The sequence below is a fragment of the Oxyura jamaicensis genome, chromosome 15 (assembly GCF_011077185.1).
Source record: "Oxyura jamaicensis isolate SHBP4307 breed ruddy duck chromosome 15, BPBGC_Ojam_1.0, whole genome shotgun sequence".
In the NCBI taxonomy this organism is placed as follows: Eukaryota; Metazoa; Chordata; class Aves; order Anseriformes; family Anatidae; genus Oxyura; species Oxyura jamaicensis.
This window is the reverse complement of record NC_048907.1, coordinates 7,323,852-7,347,679: the sequence shown is the minus strand read 5'-3', so window position 1 is coordinate 7,347,679 and position 23,828 is coordinate 7,323,852. Positions and strand designations below refer to the sequence as shown.

General features: G+C 38.1%; 1 protein-coding gene across 1 annotated transcript in view; it reads right to left on the bottom strand.

The window, feature by feature from the left end:
- The window catches only part of CCDC60 (coiled-coil domain containing 60), a 59,391-nt gene that overhangs the window by 14,093 nt on the left and 21,470 nt on the right, over positions 1-23,828 (bottom strand). The window contains 4 exon segments of the mRNA XM_035340406.1: positions 653-757; positions 1,724-1,846; positions 6,810-6,986; positions 23,672-23,763. Coding sequence (XP_035196297.1) covers positions 653-757; positions 1,724-1,846; positions 6,810-6,986; positions 23,672-23,763 — 497 coding nt within the window.

Genomic DNA, 23,828 nt, shown 5'->3' with positions numbered 1-23,828 from the left:
TCAGAGCATAAACTGTTCAATGTTTTACCAAATACACACGAATAATTTTAAAAAGAGTTATGTCAACATTGTTATATTTATTAACTAAAAGTTCTGAGAACTTAAATGATTATTTACTTCTAACAGCACAAAAATTCAGAAGCAACACAATGCAGTTTTGTTAGAAGTACCATCTCCGTCGTAACGTAATTGATAGAATAAAAACAGCCACTAAATATCACCTAATAGCTGGCTTTGTTCTGTATTTATAACATTCCTGGAATTCCTGTTGCGTTCACTGGGATAACCCTCTAAAGAAGGCTCCAGGAATACGCAAACACGTATTAATACTTGTATTTAATTTTCATAATTATTAACAAAAGAAAAAAGGAAAGAAAACATAACTAAATTTGGTTGGGTCAACTCAGTATTTTCTGCTAGTTCTGCAGCTTGCAATAATAGAGGACCACGCTGTGCTACTAATTTGACTGTACAACTCCCTGCTGACTGCATGGGGGCAACGTCAATGCAAAATTTGTTTATGCTGCATGGCATAGAATTAATAACATTTCACTCAAATAGTTTTTACTTGAAATAAGAGAAACAACAATGTATAAAGGACAAAAGATTCCAAAACCCTTACTCCAAAGACTACTGCACATTATGCACATACATTGGATTCCAGCAGGTTAATATGGAATGCATCGAACTGTTGGATTCAAGGGTCAAAGCTTCCAAAAGCCAGTGTATGGCACACAGTTGTCGGAAAAGATGTTCACTGTAAAGTGGAGAAACAAATGTGTTATGCTACAGTTAGGAAAACATAGTCAAAATGCCAACATGTTGCCAAGTAGATAGTCTAACAATAAAAGCTCTTGTTGATAAAGGGCATTTCTGTAACAAATTGTTTATTGTCCCAGTGAATTATAGACACCTCTGGAGGTTTTTGCAATGTTGATGCGTATTCTTTGGTGGGAAATGTTCCAATAGACTTGCCTTTGTGATGTACTCAGTACTTTCATACCTATGAGGGTTCCAGGATTTATAATCTCATGATTTGATTTCTTATGTTTGTTTTGTTTCTTTTTTTTTGGATTCTACAGTAGCTTCTAAGGCTTTGCATCTGAGAAGAGGCAATGTGTTAGTTCAAAATGCCAGGCTGATCTTTTTCTGAACTAAGATTATCTTTAGCATTTTAACTTAGTCCACAGGCAAGTGTAAATATATAAAGGTACTTTCAGTGAGCAACAGGTTAATAAACAAAATAGTGCACATGGTACGTGTACTGTCTTATCCCTCTCTTTCCTAGGCTTACCTTTTTTTTTTAAAAAAAAAAAAAAAACAACTAGGTAAATTAAATATTAACTTTTACAGCCTTTCCTTAAGATAAGCCTTATCTCAAAAGCTATACCGTATATTCAAATAAGTCAGAATTTTCTGAATCAAAATCTGGAGGGCAAAGAATGTGTGATTGTTCACACGCACCCACACAGGGTTTTCAGTAACTTAATAGGATTCAAACATTTACAATTGAAATTTAACAGTCGCTGAAGACTGATTATTTTTATTTACCCTCATGAAATTCTCAGGAATCACAGAATCATAGAATGGTTTGGGCTGGCAGGGACCTTAAAGATCACCTAATCGTGTCCACCAGTTAAAGAGATGGATATGCATTATGGGTCTGTAAATTCCCCTGGTGTCCAGCCAGGAAAGTATGACATAAACCTGCCTTCAAATATACCTTTTTGCTTCCGGGGGTCTTGGAATCAGGACACTGGTATAAGCAGGAGTGAAAGACCGTAAGGTCATCTTTTTTTTCTTCTTCCATGACTTCTTCAAGTGGTTGCCTTCTGTTAGAGAACAACTATAAGAAAGAACAGAATAGAGTTTAAAAAAAAAAAAAAGTATGTGAAATGAAGTCAGAACCAATAAAATCATTTACAGTGTTCACATCACCACATTCCCACTCTCCTCACATTTAAAAAAAAAATACTTAACTATTTCTCTAAATTGGGAATTACCACATATATATAATATTGCAAATCAGATACCTACCAGGATGTATAATTATTCATAGTATGTTTATGATAACTTATAAATGTTATTATTTGTGTTTACCTATTTATACTACTACTTATTATTAGCAATTGAAGATTTATTTGAAACTGAAGTTGGGGGCATGCACCCAACACAAGAGGGACACAGATCTACTAGGAGTGCAGAGGAGGGCCGTGAAGATGATCAAGGTTGCTGGAGCACCTCTCCTGTGAAGGAAGAGAGTTGGGGATGCTCAACCTGGGGAAGAGAAGTCTCCAGGAATTCCAGCAACTTTCCAGTACCTAAAAGGGGGCCTACGGGATAGCTGGGGAGGGACTTCTTGTCAGGGAATGTAGTGACAGGACAAGGGGGAATGGCTTTAAACATTAAAAAGGGTAGATTTAGATTAGACATTAAGTTGTTTACTCAAAGGGTGGTGAGGCACTTGACACAGGTTGCCCAGAGAAGCTGCGAATGCTCCATCCCTGGAAGTGTTTGAGACCACATTGGATGGGACTTTGGGACACCTGGTATGGTGGGAGGTGTCCCTGCCTGTGGCAGGCAGACTGAATTTAGATGATCTTTAAGGTCTCTTCCAATCCAAACCATTCTATGATTTCTACAGAGATATGTGAGAATGCTTTCAATCCCAAATTCATTCACTATATGTATGCTAACATGCATGATATGCTGGCATATCTTGAATTGAGATAAACAGTGTGTCTTAAACCCATCTATACTATTAAAGAGACTGTCTGAGAGCCTCCTGAAGAATCAGTGAGTGTCACAGGATGCCATCTCTGACCTTATGCCGACATACACAGCAGCTCTTAAAAGATCTGTCTTGGAAAGAGCTAAGAAGTGATAGAAAGCAGTTCCCTGAATCATTTACTGAATGCAAATCTTTGGTTTGGAGCCCTGACTTACTCCTTTGTGTCTGCACAGGAAGAAGGGCAGGGTCAGCCTCACAGCCCAAGTGACGGACTGCTTCCTCCGGTGATCTACCTATTCAGACCACACCTGAGTACGGAGCTGTTCTGCACTAGGACATGGATGCATGGATGGCTAAAACATCGATTCAAAGTGTGGGCCCAGTCTGACACAGACAAGCCCAAACCTTTTATAGAACATGACATGACAACTCCCTAGTAATAAGGTACATGTTTCACTGAACTGTCTGCCAAATAAAAAGTTATTTCTTTTCCTTACATTCAAGACTCTACTTTTTAAACCTTAAGCACTTCAAAAATTGCCTTTAACCTGAGAACAAAGATTGTTGCTGATAACTCTGACAGAATGAAATTGTCTTATAGGAGCATACAATCTGTCTGCAGACACTTTCTAAAGGGCTCTGGAAAAGCAGAATTTGTTCCTGCTAGTTTAATGATATGCTTCAATCTTTGCCATTTTTTACTTCCAAGGCCCACAAATGCACAGTGTAACAAAGACATACTACATAATCAGAAAGTTTGTTTTCCACAGGAAACAGAAAGGAACGAACAGAGAATCTCACACAACAATCACAAGAACTTAAAAGTCACAGAAAACAATCACATAAAGTTAGTGAGCACAGCATGCAAAGCTGAATGTGACCTTTTCTACAGACCTTTTTGTCTCTAAAGAATGAACAAATCACTTGTCAGTAAACAGGAGTATGCCATGACCTGTTTTTCAAAATATATTCCTCTGGGATGCTGAATCAGGTCCTCATGTCAAAAGCACTATCTCATAGTTCAAAGGCAGCATAAGTATATGAAAACCTCATATACCTTTCCAAAGCAGAGAGAGCATGATTATGGACTTAGTGGAGATAGAATATAGCATCTTTTCAGAAATACAACACTTTTTGCTCACATCATGTCAAGATGACGATATGAAAAATAAGGAGAAATGCCTACAACTGACACAGACTCCAAGTCTCTATCACCTAAGCCAAGACAACTGAAGGAGGCTTTTAAAAGTGACAGTGCACAGGGCTGTGTAAAGTAACTGTGTGCAGCAGAGGAGTTACAAAGAGAAGAATAAACAGAACAACCTTCCAATGTTTCATCACTGCATTAAAAATTAGTATGATAGTCAAAAAAGCCAAAAAGAAGAGAGCAGTAAGACTGAGGTGTGTCAGATATATCTGCAATAGTTTGCTTTCTCCTTCAGTGCAATTTAGAAGAGCGACTGAGTGGCACAGCTCTGTTACGTAAGACAGGAGGTCCACAGAGAAAATATAACATGAAATACTGTAAACTGGATAATAAATTAGTATAAAACTGAAATGATATTGGCCTTAAACAGGTGAGAGGTTAACTGAGAACTGGGTGGAGCGTGAGTCTTAAAGTTACATGCAGATTTCTTTAGCACAGACTTCCTAGATGGATGAACAATTGTGGATTAACATTTCCTTCCTCAAACTAAAGAAGTTTGAGGGTGTCAGCTTCCTATCACCTACTACAAACTAGTAAATAATTGGAACAAGGGCTGGGGACTGTGTCCCCCAAGCATTCAATTGCTACACATTTTCTAAAGCAGAAACTGTAAATAGTACATACAACACTGGCATGGGCATTTCAGCTCTATATTCAGGGACCTTTTCTTTTCCAGAGATCAGTGCAGCTCTACAGCTAACTAAGAAATGAATGAACACATTTATTATTTAGTCTAACAAAGGTATCTAAGAACCATAAAAACTGGCAGGTGTTCCTGCTGTCCCAAAAGAAATGTCTTAAACAAAACCTCATTAAGTGTCTTCTTCATTCAGATAACCTTAGCTAAATCTGTACTTGATAGAGATAACCAGAGCACATGAATTCCACATACTTTGTTGTTCAGAACAACATGCCTGTTTTATGCTTCCTCAAATCATTCTTCCAATTTCTTCTTTGAAGTCCTAATGAACAACAGAATACCGGTACATACAATGGGACTATTGTGTACGCGTTGAAGTCACAGAATCACAGAACTGTAGGTGTTGGAAGGGACCTTGAAAGATCACTAGAAGGTTTTTTTGTTTTGTTTTTACAAGAAGGCGGCATTTCTACATAATTTTGTCTGTATGGCTATACCTTCATAAAGGAAAAGAGGAATGTTAAATCTTTTTAGGTCAGCCCTGCTATATCTAAACAGAGGCAAATAAATACTGTCAATGATCTGAATCATCACAATAATAAAGGCAATGATATTTTTCATATGTGCAATATTTTTTTTCCTGTGCAATAAATGTGGATTAGCTGTGTTATGGATGACAGAACAGTCACGTACAAAAACGAATAATGAGCACTGAGTTTACAAAAGGCTTTCTGGGAGGTTATGTATTCAATAATTTATTTTTATTAAATAATCCTGTTTACCTGAAGTGTTTGTGTGGCCTTCATTATCCTAGAATTACAATGCGTCACAGAGCCATTTAAAAACATGGTTGTAGGTGACTTGGTTAAGGTAAGAAGAAAGTTTTAGATCATGCAGATAGAGGCAAAACTTCCAAAATACTTTGACCTCTACACCCTATACCTTTTCTCCTTCCATAACACCATTTATTTTTCAGTAACATGCTATTATTTTCTCATATTTTCAAACTATTCAGCTATTGACCATTTAGAACACTGGATATTAAAGGTGACTCTAGTAAATATGATACTTTTCTGCTTGAAAACTCTCAGCCTGTCTGTGCTACACATCTGTGGTTTTTTGTGTGTTTGGTTGGTTATTTGGACTGGGTTTCAAACTAACAGGAAAAAAAAAATGTATCTTGTTTTTTAATAATGGTTATAAATTGTCAGCTCACTTTGTGACTAGGCTCTGACTGCATCTCGGATGATTCTGGAGACTGAATTCTCCAAGTTGAGAGTCAGCTCATGAAAGAAAGGTGAATGAAAGGAAGCCAGTACCTAGTTTGGACAAAAGCCACAGCAAACTGTTGAGGAAAGCATAGTTAACTACAGTCCTAACTCATAATGGTAACATCGTGCTGTGACTTCCTGGGAAATCTTTTACAGAAGTCATGCATACTGGTATTACAATGCTGTATTGATTTTTAGAACAAACTCCAAATCCATTTTGATCATCAGATTAGCCTCTGCCTCTCGTTAGTCTTTTTATCTTCAGATAAAACTCAAGTTGGAAGCACTGGGGACATAGAGCCAGCCATGGAAAACTGTTAGACGTGAATGAGCTTTTGATGCAATGAGGCTCCCAAAGGTCTGTAACCTCTAGAATAACCATTCTGTCCTGCAGAGCAAGTATTTAATTATCTCACCACCTAGTGAGGATTGAGAGATGGAAGACAAGTAGAACATCACAACAAGCATTAGAGGTGCACTGAAGAGATCAGACCGAGGCAAAGGATTGAAACCTATCTAATGGAGAGAAAACCAGAGGAAGGTGGTAAAAGGATTGAACTAGCCAAGAAATACAGTCTGCAAGCCAAGCCACTTATTCTGCATGTAATTCTTTATTGTTTTTAGTTCTGTGGTCCTATTTTGGGGACAAAAGCATGCCAAATTCTCACCAGACTTCCTCCTCTTCTCAGAGAATCAGTTCTAAGTTGGCTATGAAACCTTTCCTGAGTTCAAATGACCTTCGGCCTTCCAAACTTACCCCTTTTTAACAGTGCCTCAAACATTTTTTTGTTCCATGCTTGTTAAGTTCAGATGTATTCACACAGATTTTTAAGCCTTTTTTCTTTTAGTTCACACAAGTAGTAATATTCTGGCTCAATACCAAGTAATGACAGAAACCAGAGATAGTTATTTTTAAAACCACTGACCTTGGACTACTAAAAGCCCTCTGAGTTGACTTACATGCTTATTTCTTCCTCTGACTCCTCTGGATCCGAGAAATATGTGGGCAGCTGGAAATCAGTTTCCCATCTCGTGCCCTGAGCCTCCTGTTCGGTCAGTGTGTTCTTCCTCTCCAGTGATTCTTGGTGAAGTATATGGAAGTATGCTCCACCTTGCTTCACAGCATTGACATGACGCCTGCCAAAAATCATCATAATTTGGCCAGTGTACTAAAGACACATTAAAAAATTAATTTCTATGCAGCCCACCAACTGCACTTTTGACAGATTTCACATTCTTATATATTCAACATCAGTATTTGTTTCTCCAATATGATAGAGGACAACAATTATGATCTGGGAGATCTTTCCATTATCTCTTTCAGCACAGGTTAACTATCCAATGTTGGAGGTTAACTACTGAACTCAGGACACCACTGTGCCCACTACTTGATTTAAAATCTACCTGACTCATTCTAATTTACAGCAGCCAATTGACCACTGGACCCCTCACTGTCTTAACTCAGTTGTCAGCAGCTGACAGGCAGTACCCTGAAGCTACCTGTTAGCTGCTAAATTCCACTTGCTGTCAGAAGGCTGAATTGCTAATCAAAGGGAAGCTGCCAGAGAAGGCAGTAAGTGAGCTGAAGACAACAGGAAGGGTATTACTGCAAGAGAAGGAAATGAAGAAACCATAATACACTCCCTGGAGGATGATAACAGAGACAAAAAAAGAAAAGGTGAGCTGGGGAGGGAAAGGCGTATGGCAGACCACCACTTATTAACGTGTTACCTAGAATGTAGCAGATGATCTAAGTCAGACAAGAGCATGCCATTCAAGCATAGGATGGGGCCCTTTAAATTAAGGCATTGCTGGCTTTTGAATTAAGTGTCATCAGGCAGTATTGATTCTTTCAGAAACAATCTAGCTGGGTCTTGTTTCTTTTACTGATAAGTAATACTCCCCCCCTCTCCTCCTTTTATTAACAGAGATGCATTAAAGCACCTGAAGATCATACACGGTACACATTTCAGGCACTGAATTAACTAATTCTCAAGTGGAACCGTTTACTCCCTCCTTGCTTCCCTTGATGAAAAACCACTTGCACAATTTAATGGTTTTGGACCTGGGTTTTGTAAACATTATTTTTAAGTCCAGCAATCACAAATGCAAGTCTGAACACCTTTCATTTTCAGATAGATAGCAACCCACCTGCTAGATATTTCTATGCTAAAAGATAAAATAAAATGAGACAATAAAATGTCCCTGACAAGAAATACTGCATGCAAGAAAACATGAGGATTTCAGAGCTTTGTCAGACTGGATTGTCTTTTTTCTTCCATAAGAACCCAGTCTTTTGTATAACAGACACCTCTCGGAATACTAGAAAAGGTTTAATAACTGCAAACTCCTGCTTTCTGATCTTTTCCAGTAGTTCTTGTGCTCTCTTTTCTCCCAGCCATCAAGATACTTATATGTTAAAAGATTTTTTCCCCTCCAGAGTGCTTGTTCTATATTATTGCACACAGTAATTAATATAAGTATTCCCTCTTAAAGATCAAAACCACTGCTGTACCTGTGTATTATACTACTACAAATACGGAACAAGGGAACAATAAAGTTATTTCATGAAACAAAGATAACTGGTAAAGATATATAATTATAAACTAGAAAGGGATTTGTTTCTTTTTACATTAACAGCTGTAACCAATACTACTGGAGAAAGATGTATAAGTGGCAAAGTGGAATCTGTATAATTTCTTAATGCTTATCTAATATAAAAGACTTTAATATATGTATGCCAAAGTCAATGATCGCTCTCATATACCAATAGGAACAAGAAAAGTTATGCATGCTTATGAGTCTGTGACTTCCTTGAAGTCTCAGGTATCACAAAAAGTAGCTCTACAGTCTCTAAGTAAAGCCCTCTTGTAACTCCATAGGATTATTTCTGGCATATTTGAAAATTACTCTGAAGGTTCATGGACTCTTTTTAGGAAAACGTTAAAATAAACCCAAGCTTAAAATATAGAGGTGGCAAGTGTACTTTTCTGCACTGTAGATTTATAGTGTATTGCTGAAACAGGACATCATATACGTCTGCATTTCAGTTCTGGCATCAGGATACCCTGTTTGTACAATGACTTCATAAATTTAGCTATGTTGCCTATTTGACGAGTAGGCGAGCATCATTCATTAAAATACAATCAGGATAAAATTTGGCATACATTTATTAAAGTAAATATCAGTCAGCTGTAGTCACAACACAGATTTTCAACTGTTTTAGATAAAAGGACGTCTTATTTTTTAAGTTAATATCTTTGTCAGTATGAAAATTAAAGGAGTTTCCTGAGCAGTGATAATGTACCATTGAATACTTAATTTTTTCAACAGGAAGTTATTGTATATAAGCATCAATGACATGCACAAAGGAATGGCCCAGTAGTGTATTACACATAAAGAAAACTTGTTACAAGTTTAGTACAATTATGTACTTATTAATTTACTCTTCAATTTACTCATTAGGGACTAAAGGTGATCTGTTAATTGTAATACAAAGCCATTAAAGTATCAGGGAGTTGAACTTCTACTGCTGATATGTGATTCTTGGTACCTTTCTTTGTGCAAGAAATTACTCACAAAAACAAAAGGGTATCACATATTTATCTTAACCATAATTTAGGTGCTAGACTAACATTAAGAAGCTATACTAATAATAATACCAGAAACCTTGCCATTAGGGTAAAAACAAGCTAGATATTTTCCAGGTTTTCTACATTCTGTTTAAATATATCTTATTTAAGTGCACTGCTCATCTTCACTAAATTCAAAGGAATCATACTAAGGATCTATTTGTCCCAGAAAATCAAGATTTACAGTTAACAACCACCTCACATTTACTTTGCATAAAAACAAGTTCTGTGGAAGGTGATTTACTAAATGTATATTATACTCCTGAACACGTGATGCCAAGTTCTTGCTCATATAAGCTGGTGTAACTCCAGCCTGAACAGACTTGCTAGAAAGAAAGGCAGAAGGTTGCATTACCATGTGGCTGCTCATCTATTAAGCAGCTGTATTCAGTGCAGCAGGTGGTGTTACTGGGGACACCTGAGTCTCATTAATTCTTCCTGCTAGCCTTCCCCCATCCCATTCCCCGAGGTGCAAAGTAGCAGCAGTCTCTATGTACCAGCTTGATTCTTCCTCTAAGGCCTCACATTATAATCGTGGAGAATAAAAATTGAGTTGTGAGCTGTAAGGAAAATAACTATTTATCTATCAAACAATTACTACATATGCATCATTTCTCTGATCATGGAAATTGTTAGTCACTGTTTCATAAAACAGCTTATATAATTTTCTTATCTTAATGGTTACAGCCTTCACATCAATAAAGCTAATGACAGAACATCTCCTGCTCCAGACACTGTACAGTAGGCATTCAGCCGCTTCCAGAGGCTTATAGCCAATTGCAAATATAAATAAAACCAATGTGGCATTACTCTAAAAGCCACTGAAAGCACATGCTTTCTAAATGCCATTTCCTTTCATTTCATAAAAGCATTTCAATTTGCAACTGCAACAACTCCCTACAAACCCAGTAAAAGCTTCTCTCCTTGGGCACAAGACCAGATTCTGATGAGGGTGTTGCAAGGTGAATGGCAGCTGGGAACTGCTAAACTTGTAGCAGTTGTGACAAATTCAGTAAGAACTATTGCTTCTCAAGTGAAAAGCAAGTGCAATTTTATGCACACTGCCACTTAAAGGCATACTGAGTGAAAAATTTCTATAGCAGAAAAAGTAATACAACAACCCATATCTATACAAAACAGCACAGGAAGCAGTAACTTGGAAGCTACAGTAAAGACAGCTAAATTGTATGCAGCATTCTGAATGTTACAGACTGAACCCATGAATTGAAAAAGCAGCACAAGTCTTCTTAATTAAAACTTTGAATTATCTGCAGCCATGCCAACATAAGCTGTGATCCTATCAAAACCCTCAAATGAGGCTGATGAGCAGCTAGATCCTGAAGAATTCAAAGAAATATCCACAGAAGGAAGTGGTGAGAGCAGTTCATGTGTATTAAACTCTTGTGTATTAAACTTAAAATCTATGCCTTAGCCTAGGCAGCACTGTGGTAGCAGACAGTCCATCTTTTTGAACTTATAACGAGATGGAAGTTCTGGCTACCTGAAGTCATTAAGAATCCCATAGCAATCTCTACAGGTGCACAAGCGTTAACGCTTGCATTCTCATCAGATTTCAGCTGATTAAATGTTACTGTCCTGACAGCTGTTCCAGTTGGAATAGGACACTTCTTTGTTTTAATCATTCCAGTTCCCCAAAATACTAGGTGGTGTGCATGTGCAATAACACATCAGTCTTCATTTGAGCAGTTGCTGCATCCTAATAGCTGAAGCAATTCTAATATGTCCTCTAACTGGCTGACAAGGTGCTGTAAAGCTTAAATAGTATCTGTAAAACAGCAGGAAGTGCAGAGATAAAAGAAACCCTTATGACACAGTACTGTTCTCATTTACAAAGCACACAGAACTACAGGAGAGTAAACTCCACATTTGTTGTAAACTGTCAACACTGATATGAATTCACACCAGTGGAGAACCTGTTCCATTCTCAGTAAATACTGGAGCTGCTGACTATTCCACTCAATTGTTTAGTGCCCTTACATTCAGTATGGTAATGCATATGTATCTATGCCTATATGTCCCTAAGTTATTTATTAAGAGTGCTTTACACGTTTGCGACCTTAAAGAAGTAAGACAGTCTCATTGAAGGTGAGAATTAGTGCACTCTTCACTTAAAGTATACTCAGAGTTATTAAAAAGTGCTTGCACGACCGCCCTTCTTAAATTACCAAAAGCCACAAGTGGTGAGCTCTGTTTACATGGCATTTAGGTCATGTCCTGAAGTCTCAGCACGTGGGCAGAAAAAGCCTGCAAGTATTCACAATGAATATATAGATACTAATGTAAATTAATTAAGAATTCTGGTTTGGTAGTGTTTATAGCCAAATTACAGAGATGCAACCATATATGAAGCAACAGAGAACCAGGAACACAATGCTTACTACTCCTACTTAATGGTTGAGTAACCACACAGTAAGAAACTAATAGGTAAATATTCATACATCTGATCTTCTTAAATTCAGATAAAAAAAAAACAGATTATAATTACATTAAGATCTATTAAATGTGGTTACCAACCCACAGAAACTCAGACAAATGTTATCATTTACCATACTGAACTATTAACCATTCTGGCAAGGAACTAAAGTGGTACCATATCAACATCTGTCTTGAACAGTTGAAGGCATGGATACAATCTGGAATACCCAGATTATTTCAGATGTAGACTTCTGTTTTATTCTCCTGAAGATGAGTACAATACTCTGTACTCAAATGTATTTGCTAAAAAAAAAAAAAAAAAAAAAAAAAAAAAAAGGCTCTGCATAAAAGTGATGATGCATATTTTCAAATGAAAATCTGACTATGAAGTCATGAAACAAAATAAAACATGAATAAATTTGTGGTATGTTCACAGACTGCAAGAAGAAATAAAGATCTTCTGGTCAAAACAACATAACACTACTATAAAAGGTGTGACCAGGTGAATATATTAATATATTATCATACATTTAAAGGTAATTTGGAGTGGTTTCCAATTAACTACAAAGACATTAAATAAAATGAAAATGCTGCTTCCCCTGTGAAGTGAGGAAAGGTTCTCTAATGTGGAACAAAACAAATATGTTTGGCTACCTGGAGGTATAAAGTAATATACAAAAGATCTTATTTTTACATGTGAACGTGTTCTGAACCTAGAAAGAACGAAGGGTAGCAATTTCACTTTTAAGAAGCCCCAGAACACAAGAACATGCAACCACCACTTCTGGAAGTATATACAAGCCCTTCTCCAGGTGCAGTGTGCTGTAAATTCTATTCTTGCTGATTTTGGTGATGGAAAAGTTGCATGCAGGGTGCAGGTACATCTAGGGTTCCAGCTCCTGGTGTCTCTGGAGAAGTACATAAACTAAGGTCAGTGGGGGAAGTAATTACAGAGCAGCACAGAGAAGATAGCTTTGTACTGATGAAGGGAAGAAAAATTTGCCAATTTTGAGGCTTTGCTTCAAATTCTTCTCCCAAAAGCTTTGGGGAAACAATTAAACTTCAGAAAGAAAGGGGAAAAAAAGTCATCTGAAGACTTTTAGGCTTACCTTTTTTTTTTTTTTCCCTCCTGTAAGAATGTACAATAACAACTTTAAGTTCATGTTACCCATAAAAACTTGCTTCTTCTTAAGTGGAACTCCAATGAGGTCCCGACCCTCTTAGAAATACTGTTGGTTCAGGATATTCACATGAAAGTAGAATCTACTCCTCACAATCTAGCATCGTACCTTACCGCACAAAGGTATTCACAGAACAATGACATTTACTACTAAATAATGGAAAACCCATTTTAAGTGGTAGCTTTGTTCAAACATTCAGTCACAATGTGTCATTTTTTGTCACAATACAAGGAATTAGACTGTCATGTTTAGGTAGTAAAACCTAATACGCAATGAACTATTTCCACTTACACGTTTTCAAATAACAAACATATTTTTGCATGAGAAGAAAGGAGATTGAGACTCAAATGAACAGCCTGGAAAGACAGAAATGTTGATGAGAATAGCAGTCTTTCCAGTGATTGATGATAGAGATAATGATTCATACATCCATGCACTTAAATGGATGTCTTTGGCCATGACTGCTGTCTAATTAATGTGAGCCATCACTCATGTAAAGAAAATTTTTGCTTCTGGAAAAAAAAATGCTGCAAACTGCCAGCAGTGACAGTGCTAGAAACACGCCAATTAGAGTGATTTCTGCCAAGCAGCAAAAGGGCACACAACACTGGTTTCCAAGCAACTGACATTAGGAAGTATTAAGTACGCTGGAAACTAATATTGGCAGATAGACATTGCACCTTCTCAGTTAGTTCTGCCTGACTTTTTTGGTTTGTAACTACGGTCTCCTCTCCACTCTCACACGCTCCACTGAATCATTTAGTAAGCCATACACATTAATGAATGCCAATATATCAGAATCTCCACTGAAGTTTTCTTTGCCTATATATATTAAAACAGGGTTGGTATAGATTCACAGGTAAGGACAGTCAAGATTCATAACCAAAATTCCAAACCCAACTCATTTCTTGCCTTTAAAAGTCTTCCCGCAGTAGCTACCTTTTCAGTCACAAAATTGAAGTGGCTTTGTATTAAAAAGTATCCAAAGACAGCTAGTTACAAAGCCACTAGCAGGAAGAGAAGTAGCCGAAACAGCTCTTGGGGTATGTCAGTCTAATTGCTGTTGTGGGCATAAAGAATGCATTAGTAGAGCCTGAGCTTACAGCAGACTGACTTTTAGAGATCTGCCTTCAGGAAACGTGAACCATTTTAAAGAAACATGCAGTTTCTAATTTAAAACATAAAAATCAGCCACTGGAATACTGCAGAATTGCCAACACTTTGACATTTAGTTTTATTCAACTAACACTACTGGAACAGAGGCAGGGGAGCCAATTTTCTTCAAACTATAGGAAATGCAATACGTCTACAGCGGCTTGGCACATCCATTTTTCAAGTAAAGGCTTGAGTGGCTCACAAAATGGCACGAACTCCTTCCCTTTGGGCTTGTAGCTCAAAGCTGTCGGTTCCTAGGCATCACTGACTAAGGATGACCACAACGTGTCATTTTTACATGGGTACCTCTGCTTAGAAAAATCACCACACGTGCAGTTCTTGTCCTTTTACATTGACAAATATAAGGTCCATTTTCTTCAATTTTTTTCCTGATACTACATATCATAACCGCAAGCTATCTTACTGGTATAGCTGGAAGCCATAGAAAACACCTGCAATTTGTGATAATAGAAGTGCTTCAATTTAATGAAAATAGGCATACTTAATGAAGTAAACACATTTTTTCCTCTCCCATTTTCCTTGCCAAAAGTGAGCTAGAGTACCCTGGCAAAGCAGTCGCATCACCTCTGCTTCCTTTTCCACGGAGTTTGGTCAGCCTTGTTAGGCTAAATCTAAAATAATACTTCTGTTTTTCAAGATGTAGCTCTGTTTCATGAGAAGTAACTATTTAGTCTAAACTCATTTAATTTCGTCTACAATGTGTATCTTCCTCCCAAGTTGAAGGCAGACTTTAAGTTAACATAGGATCAGAATCATCCTTCAATACATCTATTTCTATCCAATGGCAAAAGTAGTCTAGGGGGGACTGGGCTTCTAATTCAGAAAGCTCAGGTAAATGTCTCATTCTAGATGAAATAAATTCAGGCCCATGCCTACAGTCAGGTATTTAAACTGCAAATCCACCAGTACAATGACCTTCTAACAGGCTACTCTATCACTGTGCACCTCAGTGTATATCCTCAGCCTTGCCAAGGAGCGGAACTGGGATGTATTAATCAGTTCGTGCAGGGAAGAGGAAGACAAGGACAGCAGTCTGGCAGCCTGCCCCATTTGTAGAGCTTAGGTGAAAAGAGACTTTCAAAAACATTATCCCTCTTCTCACCTTTCTTGGCATCCAAAAAAACTGTATTTCTACCTCTTTTGGGGGTCAGTGAATATAATTACCAATATCCTGGCAATCCGTTTATCAGAAGGACTTAACTGAGGCAGAAACAAGAAAAACGATAAAACATTTGTCTCCTTAATGGAATTGAGATGTTTCCTTTGTAACACATTCTGTTGGGTTTTGTTTCCAGTTGCTCTCACATTTTGTGCTTCCTTTTTACACAAAGATAATATTTTCAATTAGTCTCATTTTAAGCAATATATTTAAGCTCTCTTTTTTGTGGTGATGTTTAATAATGAGTATTTCCAGCACACTTGCATGGTCTTTCTGGCTGAGTTAGCTCACAGAAGTGATTTATGGCTGCCTGCTTTTATTTTGTATTAGTGACTACAAGCCTCCAATGCTTTGGTAATTTTTTTTGCTGTGTAAGCGTTCCGACATTTTGCTACAATTTATGATTAGTTACGAAGACCTCTACTTTCTTGGTTCTCATACAATACATCTCATGCAGCTGTGGATTACTTAACATTATTTCTGGATCACATTTACAGATGTCATTGCAACAAAGCAATAAAAAAGTATCTCATTCAAAGCTGAATGTCATTTCAAAGTGGCTGTACTTCTTCAGTTTTCCTTGTCTTAGTAAAAAATAGCAATAGAATATTTCCTCTTGTAGAAATGAAAATATAATCATTAGATCAAAGCTAAAGATATTTCAATGTCTTATCAGTGACAGGCTGCGATTGAGTGCACCCTCAGCAAATGTGCAGATGACACCAAGCTGAGTGGTGCAGTGAATACAACAGAAGGAAGGGATGCCCTCCAAAAGGACAGGCTGGAGAAGTGGGCCCATGGGAACCTAATGAGGTTCAGCAAGTCCAAGTGAAGAACTCACGGAGAGCAGCCCTGCTGAAAAGGACTTGAGGGTTTGGGGAGACAAAAAGCTCAACATGAGCCAGCAGAGTGTGCTGGCAGCTCAGAACAACTGCATCCTGGGCTGCATCAACAGAGGGGTGGGCAGCAGGTCATGGGAGATGACTGACCCCTGCCACTCTGCCTTCATGAGGCCCCACCTGGAGTGCTGTGTCCAGAGCTGGGGCCCCCAGCACAAGAAGGATGTGGACTTTACCTTATAGAGCAGGTCCAGAGGAGGGCTACAAGACTAGAACACCTCTCCTATGAAGAAAGAGAGCTGGACGCTCAGCCTAGAGAAGAGAATGCTCAGAGTTGACCTTATCAAGGCTTCCCAGTACTTAAAAGGGGGCTTATAAAAAAGATGGAGAGTGACTTTTTACACAGGCAGATAGTGATAGGACAAGGGGAACAGTTTTAAACTAAGAGACGTCAGATTTAGACCATATGTTAGGAGGAAATTCTTTACTCTGAGAGCAGTGAGGTGCTCAACAGGTTGCCCAGAGAAGCTGCAGATGCCCCTTTCCTGGAGGTGTTCACGGGCAACCTGTCCTAGTGTCACAGATAAGTGTCATCTTTTCTGCCATACTGTATCCCACCCACTGAATCAGACAATGAGAAATGCTGAGCCAAGTAACTCAGGACTTCTTTGTGTCTACATGTGCAGCCTCCACTGGAACTAAGATGCATTGATCCCCAAAGAAGAATTACCATTATCTACAGATTTCCCAAACAGATCTTTTTATGCTACAAAACGACACGCAATTCCTTCCTTTATTTTTACTTGTAGTTTAGTTAAAATGGTAAGCTGCCAGCTCTCCAATACCACCCTAAAGTGATTTGGTACAACTCATTAGCCGGAAAGCACTGGTAAGACTTTCTGCTTAGGACCAGAGACTGATATTTATGAAAGATGACAGTCTGAACAACCTCTGCGTTGTCATCATCCTCTTGTATATCATCATGAAGATCATCTTATACTTAAAGAGAATATTACTAAGAGGAGGTATGAGTTCATAATTATATGGCTTATCTGCACTTCATGTTTTTTAATGTTTGAAGTAGAATATTAAAGCGTTATGAATGCATTTAAGTCTGTTCTGGTAACTACTTCAAACATTTTTGAGTTAATTCTAAAATTCATACTACTATGCTATGTCACTGTGATCATTATTCCTAAAAACTTCCTCACAGTTTGTTCCATTATACTCGTTAATACAAACAAGCTGCAAGATCACAGACATTACTTTCCATGAATATGTATCAATTAACATCCAATTAAGACAACTGCTCGCTGTTCCTTTTCAATCATAAGGAAAGGCAGCAAAAAAAATCCACAAAGGTCATTTGTATTCACTGACTCCCTGTAGTATGTATTAGCATTCTGCTCCGCTAGCCTGACTGCTTTCATTGAAATAAAAAGTTGCTGTCCTAATGATTTACACTCCAGTTTTCTTCCTTTGTGCATTTTCCACTCTGCTTCCCCCCCAGAAAATAGCTCCTTTTCTGTAGTCTGAATTTGTTACTAAGTATTGCTGACATGCTCTTTGGTCCAAGCCATCAGTACAGTAATTCTCACTTGAAATTATCTTTTCCTGAAACTCTATATCTCAATATTTGGTTAAAAAGTCTGCTGGTTTCATCTCCTTGCTTTTCTTACAGTTCTTTTTATCCTACATGCAGATTTAGTTAAAGCAGCATTGTACAAACACTCAAGATGAATGGCTAGCACATTTTCATTGTTAAAAGGTCATACAGCAACAGTCGAGGAATATCCAGGCTTATACAACAGAATATTAATAATATTTTTTTTAAAAAAAAGTTATCACTTACTCTTGATTTCCAGATATAAAGTATGTTGGATATATTTCTGTATATCACATCATTTGGCTACTGCATATTTTAGAAAGCATTAGAAGATGCAAGTCTACATCTTAAAAATCAGTTTCCCTGATTTCTCCACAGCCATTGTAGTTCACATCATATTTCACTTCTTAAATAATATAAGGCACATAGGATTTGTGACTTAATTTCCACAGTAAATAGAATAAACTATATTAGATGTGCTGCAGGATCACCACTGGGATTACAATGTAAAGAATGTGCGGTATTACACAAAATGACAGGCAAACTTCATTTGAACATGTATTCAGACAACAAATGGTCTCAAGAAACAAGTGACCATTGCCTACACAGCAGTATGCAAGCACATTTCACAGGAGCTTGCTAAGAACCTCTGATTAGGCACTGACCAAGCTAGATTTCTGATCTTCAAAAAGCAGGACAACCAAAACCCAAATGTGTAAATTTATCATTTACTGTGTGGAGTGGGTTTACATGGCAAAGTTTTTGTAGCAGGGGTGCTGAGGGGTGAGCTCTGTGAGAAGAGCCCAGGAGCTGCCCCGTGTTAGGTAAGAGCCAGTCCCAGCCAGCTCCAAAAGGGACTTGCTAATGGCCAGGGTGGAGCCATTGAGCAAAGCTTCTTGTGCCTCTGTGAGAGCACATTTAAGAAAGGAAAAGGAAAAACAAACAAACAAAACTGCTGTGCAACAGCATGAAGATAGAAAGGAGTGAGAAAACAGAGAGAGAAACAACCCTACAGACACCAAGGGTAGTGCAGAAGGAGGGCAGAAGGTGCTCCAGGTGCTGGGGCAGAAGTTCCTCTGTAGCCCCTGGAGAGGCCCCTGGTGGAGCAGGCTGCCCCCCGGCAGCCCATGGGTCCCACATGGAGCAGATCTCCATGTTGCAGCCCATGGAGGAGCCCCCGGTGGAACAGTTGGATGGGACCTGGAGGAGGCTGCGGCCCATAGAGAGCCCCCGGCCAAGCAGGCCCTGGGCTGGAGCTGCTGCCTGTGGAGAAGAGGCCCTGCAGGAGCAGGAGGTCTTGGGGGAGCTGCAGCCTGTGTGGGACCCATGCTGGAGCAGTCTGCTTCTGAAGGATCAACCCCATAGTACAGACTCATACTGGTGCAGTTCAAGAGTTGCTGCCTGTGGGAAGCTCACATAGGACCAGCTAGGGAAGGATGGCATCCTGTGCGAAGGGACCCCACGTTGGAGCAGGGGCAGAGAGTGACCGTGAAGGAGCAGCAGATGATGAAGTGTTACAGACTGGTTGTAATCCCCATTCCCTGTTCCCTTGCATCACTCAGGGAAGGAGGTAGAACAGGGTGGATGGGAGGATGTTTTTAGTTTGCCTTTAGTTTCTCACTGCTCTAGTCTGTTAGTGATAGGCAGTAAGTTAATCTCTGTATGTTCAGTCTGTTTTGTCTGTGATAGTAAATGGTGAGTGATCTCCCTATCCTTATCTCAACACTCAAGCTCTTTTTCATTTTATTTTCTCCCCCTCTTCCTTTGAGGAAGAGGATTGAGAGAGAAGTATAGTGGAACTTTGCTAGCCATCAGTGTGAAGGCACCGCACTGTGCTGTCAATGTAAAAAGTAAATATAAATTTACTTGTGCAGTAACACAAGATTAAGGTCTTCTTTTGCTTTTTGTTCCACCTACATTTCAATGGTGATGGAAAACCAGTGGACAGGAATAGATCCCACTCAGGCATTTGAAATTACATGAAGCCAGTATTGCACATAACTGAAAATTAAGTTTTTGGAACTAGAAAAACACGGAGGAGTTGGAGATGCTTTAACATCTATATTTTTTTCTTACCTGTCAACACACCAAATTATGCTTGGGATATTAAAATGGAGTTGGGGTCTTTCCATTTTCTGCACCAGCAGTAAAAAAAACATTCTGTGGGCCAAATTAGATGTTTAGGAACAGTTGCCCAACATTTCTGCTCTCTGTGGGCGTGGTAGAGGTATGACTGATCAGGACTTAACAGACAGTTCTGCTGATAATGTGCATAAAGGAATAAGAACTTCTCTGTCCTTTTGGCTGTATTGGCTTCTAGAGGTGAGAAGTGATAAAAGACTAAAAACCTTTTTTTTTAATCACTCAGAAAACTTAACATCAAAATACATTAGGATCAAATCTATTCGCATCATTAAAAGTCTGCATTTAACATAATTTTGCAGATTACATTACCATTAAGCATCCAGCTGAAGGTGAATCTGCATTTATGATTATGTGAAGCATATGTCTTGAGTTAAAAGTAGGCTATACTAAACACTTCATCTATTATAGGAAACAACTGCACTCACCCAGAGTGATGGACTGGATCTCTTAAAAAGTCTTTCCCTGGAGCTTCTGATTTAGTGGCTCAATTTTGAAAAAGAATCAGAGAAATAGAGACAACACTGAAGTCTAGAAGAATAACTCAAGTGTTTACTTACCTGAGACACCCAAGTTCCAGTCACAATTGTTCCAGCGATAATCTTACATCCACAACTTGATTTTTTCCTATGACCTATCAGAGTAATAATCATCTACCTAATATCCATCAGAGCTGTGGAGATGACTTAAGACAATACTTGCATGCCCTGAGTGCTAGGCATCATACAAGTTTTCAAGCTAACATCCCTGAAAGCGTAAGATAATGGTAATAAGACTAAAAATAAAGAATGTAAATAAAAATGGTTAAAGAAATCCCTACATGTTAAAAAAAGCAATTTTCATTCACACTCTGCTATCCATGCTAACTTAAAAGCTATATATTTATGCAGTAAGTTTAGTTCAGATACATTGCATTGTTTCCGATTCCAATTTACTTGATAGAGGTGCAGTGAGGTCAAATATTTGCACAAAGGTATGTAAAGAGCTGCTCAGCAGGAGTTAGGATCACCATCTTGATACCCCCACTCCCAGTTTCTGACCTCCCTATAGAGCACTCACCACAATACTGTAATGTAGAAAGAGGGAGCAGAGGGTGCAGGAAGTGTGGAGAGGCAATCTACTTTTTTCTCCTTCTGGAATGAACAAATCATGTCCAGCTGCAGTTTGTACCACTTGTCCTACATGGAGCTTCTTAGCACAAAGAAGAGCCACCTTGGAAAACCATGTTTTTTCTTGCCACTGAATCCTTCAGATTCAGTACTCTTCATCGAGAGCTCAAAACACCAGGTTCTACAAAAACAGCCCTATATTGATTGTCCGTTATTCACTCTCATATGCTGAAGAAGTTGTAGATACAAAATCAAGTTTAATTTTGTATGTCTCTACAATTATATAATTAGAACCTCACTCAGTACTTACTTGGAGAGAATTGCAACGACGTGGAAAAGCTCAGTTGATCCTAAACATCTCTATGTTGGTCAAGGTAAGCAAAAATACTACGTAGCTCTCACTGACATTTCAAAATGTTTCCCAACAAGTAACAAACCAAGGCCCACTCAGGTTAACCTACTAGCAAAATGACACAATTCCTTTGAACTGTAAATTACAATGAGATGAATGGTTCAATTAGCTTCATCCAAATGCCTGGCAAATCAGTTGCATCAGACTTAAAAATCAAGCCTTTTCATATCACGGGTGATGGTAAATTTCATCCTACAAAACATTTTAAGTATTTTTTATCCTAGTCATTCAAAATTAAAGGATGTAAAACATCCGAAAGCAAGCTGCAAGCACCTGCAAATCACAAATCAAGAAACTGACCTCTGTCAGCTTTTCATCAAAAGAATTTTAACTTGACTTCAAAGAGACAATGCCACTAATAGTTAGCAATGAAGGCAGACAAACATAATTAACGCTGCATTTACAGCAAAACCAATCCATCCTTTACTAAAATGGCCTATTCAACTTTCAAAGTATGCAACATTTATTATTTTATGGTTTATCACCTTCTTGTCAAATTGACAAAGGGAAAATTCACAAAAAGTAAATTAACAAAATAAATGAAAGGAGTAAAATAAAAGATAAAAGGGAAGAATGTGAAATTTAACATTATGATGAGTAACTAGTATACAGTTTAATAAAAGTGTTTATAGTATACAATGTAAACATTTGGAAATACTTATAAACACTACATTGTGAAAAGTAAAGTTGTGATTCTTCTAGAGTAGCACATGCCAAGAAGCTACTTTTCTCTAACTTCCTTGAATTCTGTACCATTACAATCTCAGTCAAACAGTCTTTAACATATTATGAAGATTCAATATCACGTGTTCTCTCGACTGGCAAACTTCCTTGGATTTAACCAATTAAATTATTAAGTTTTCATATAAATTTCTGTCTTATTGCTGTTTGCTTTGATTCAACTATTTTTATCTAGTGAATGTTCTTCAAAGGCTTAAAGTCTACAAACCTGGTAAACACTCCTGTAAGCTGTACCTTGCTGGGGCTGGCAGCAGCAATTTTTCAGTTTTATTTGCAGCAGGCTGTAACTAAACCTTGCCAGATGTAAATCACCTTTTTGTACTACTGCTTGCTGTTTCAGTTGCAAATGATTCTTGTTTCTTAGATTAATACTCACATCAAGAAAGCTGGAAGGTTCCAGGAAAATATAGAAAACTCTGGAGTCACGTACTGCAAGACTTAAACAGTTTAGCAATTACTTAAGCTAATACTTAGCAAATACAGCAAATGGTTTCTGTAGGCAGGTTTGGAGTGCAATCAGAATGTATGATTGAAACAGAACAGCATATTGAAGCCTCAGTCTCATCAACTTAAGCAGCAGCTATAGCGACAATACTGAAACACAGGTGTCAACACAGCATAAGTGCATTTAAAAGTATGAGTACCTAAATTGGAAACCACTCTTTGCTAAAGCCTATGACCAATAGGCGTCACTGTGGTTTTTTTTTGTTTTGTTTTTAATGGGACCATAAGAATTGCCCCACAGAGACAGCTTACTATATCTCTGACAGTGGAAATAGAAGATACATTCCAGGAAAAGCAAGCATGCCCAACCAATTTCTGTGGCCAACCCCCTAAATCAAATAATGGTTGTTGTCCAAACACAGTTGCCTGAAGGCTATATAGGGTCCCAGATTTACATCTGATTAAAACATCTCCGTTCTCATCAGCTAAGGAGCACAAGAGTCTGTTCATACCAAGTCAGCATCTTCCTGAGACTCAAGATGGAATATTCCAAAAGAGTCTCTGCAGGTATTTCTGTTCGAAGTGAGAATGTCTACCACTGTATTTTCCACCACAGTGGACACCTTTGCTCATTTCTGACTACTTTGATTACCAGATCTTGGCACAATGATGTTTTATGCAAAAAACTGCAAAGAAATAGCAAACGCCTTCATAATGAACACTTAAACAATGTAGTATTATAAACAGAGCTATCAATCGTTCCTCATGCACCAAAGACAAAATTTTGAGTATACACAAAAGCCCATAAAGAGAAAATTAAGCCATCTTGTCCTAAGCTGTTAGTACAGTTGATTATTTTGCCTATAATCACACTGCTGCCATTGCAGAACCAACAATTCTTTTAGTCTTGACTGGTCCATTTCTATGTGCTCTGGATTCCCTTACCTTGACTGAGCTAAAGCTTTACTAAGAGTCCTCAGCTCCTTTCCTGTTTCTCTAAATGAGGCGAGTCTCTTCACTGATTCCGGTGTATCAGACTGAAAGTGATAAAGTTAATAGTTAACATTAAGGTATTAATAAGAGCTCAGCACAGATAAGGTAT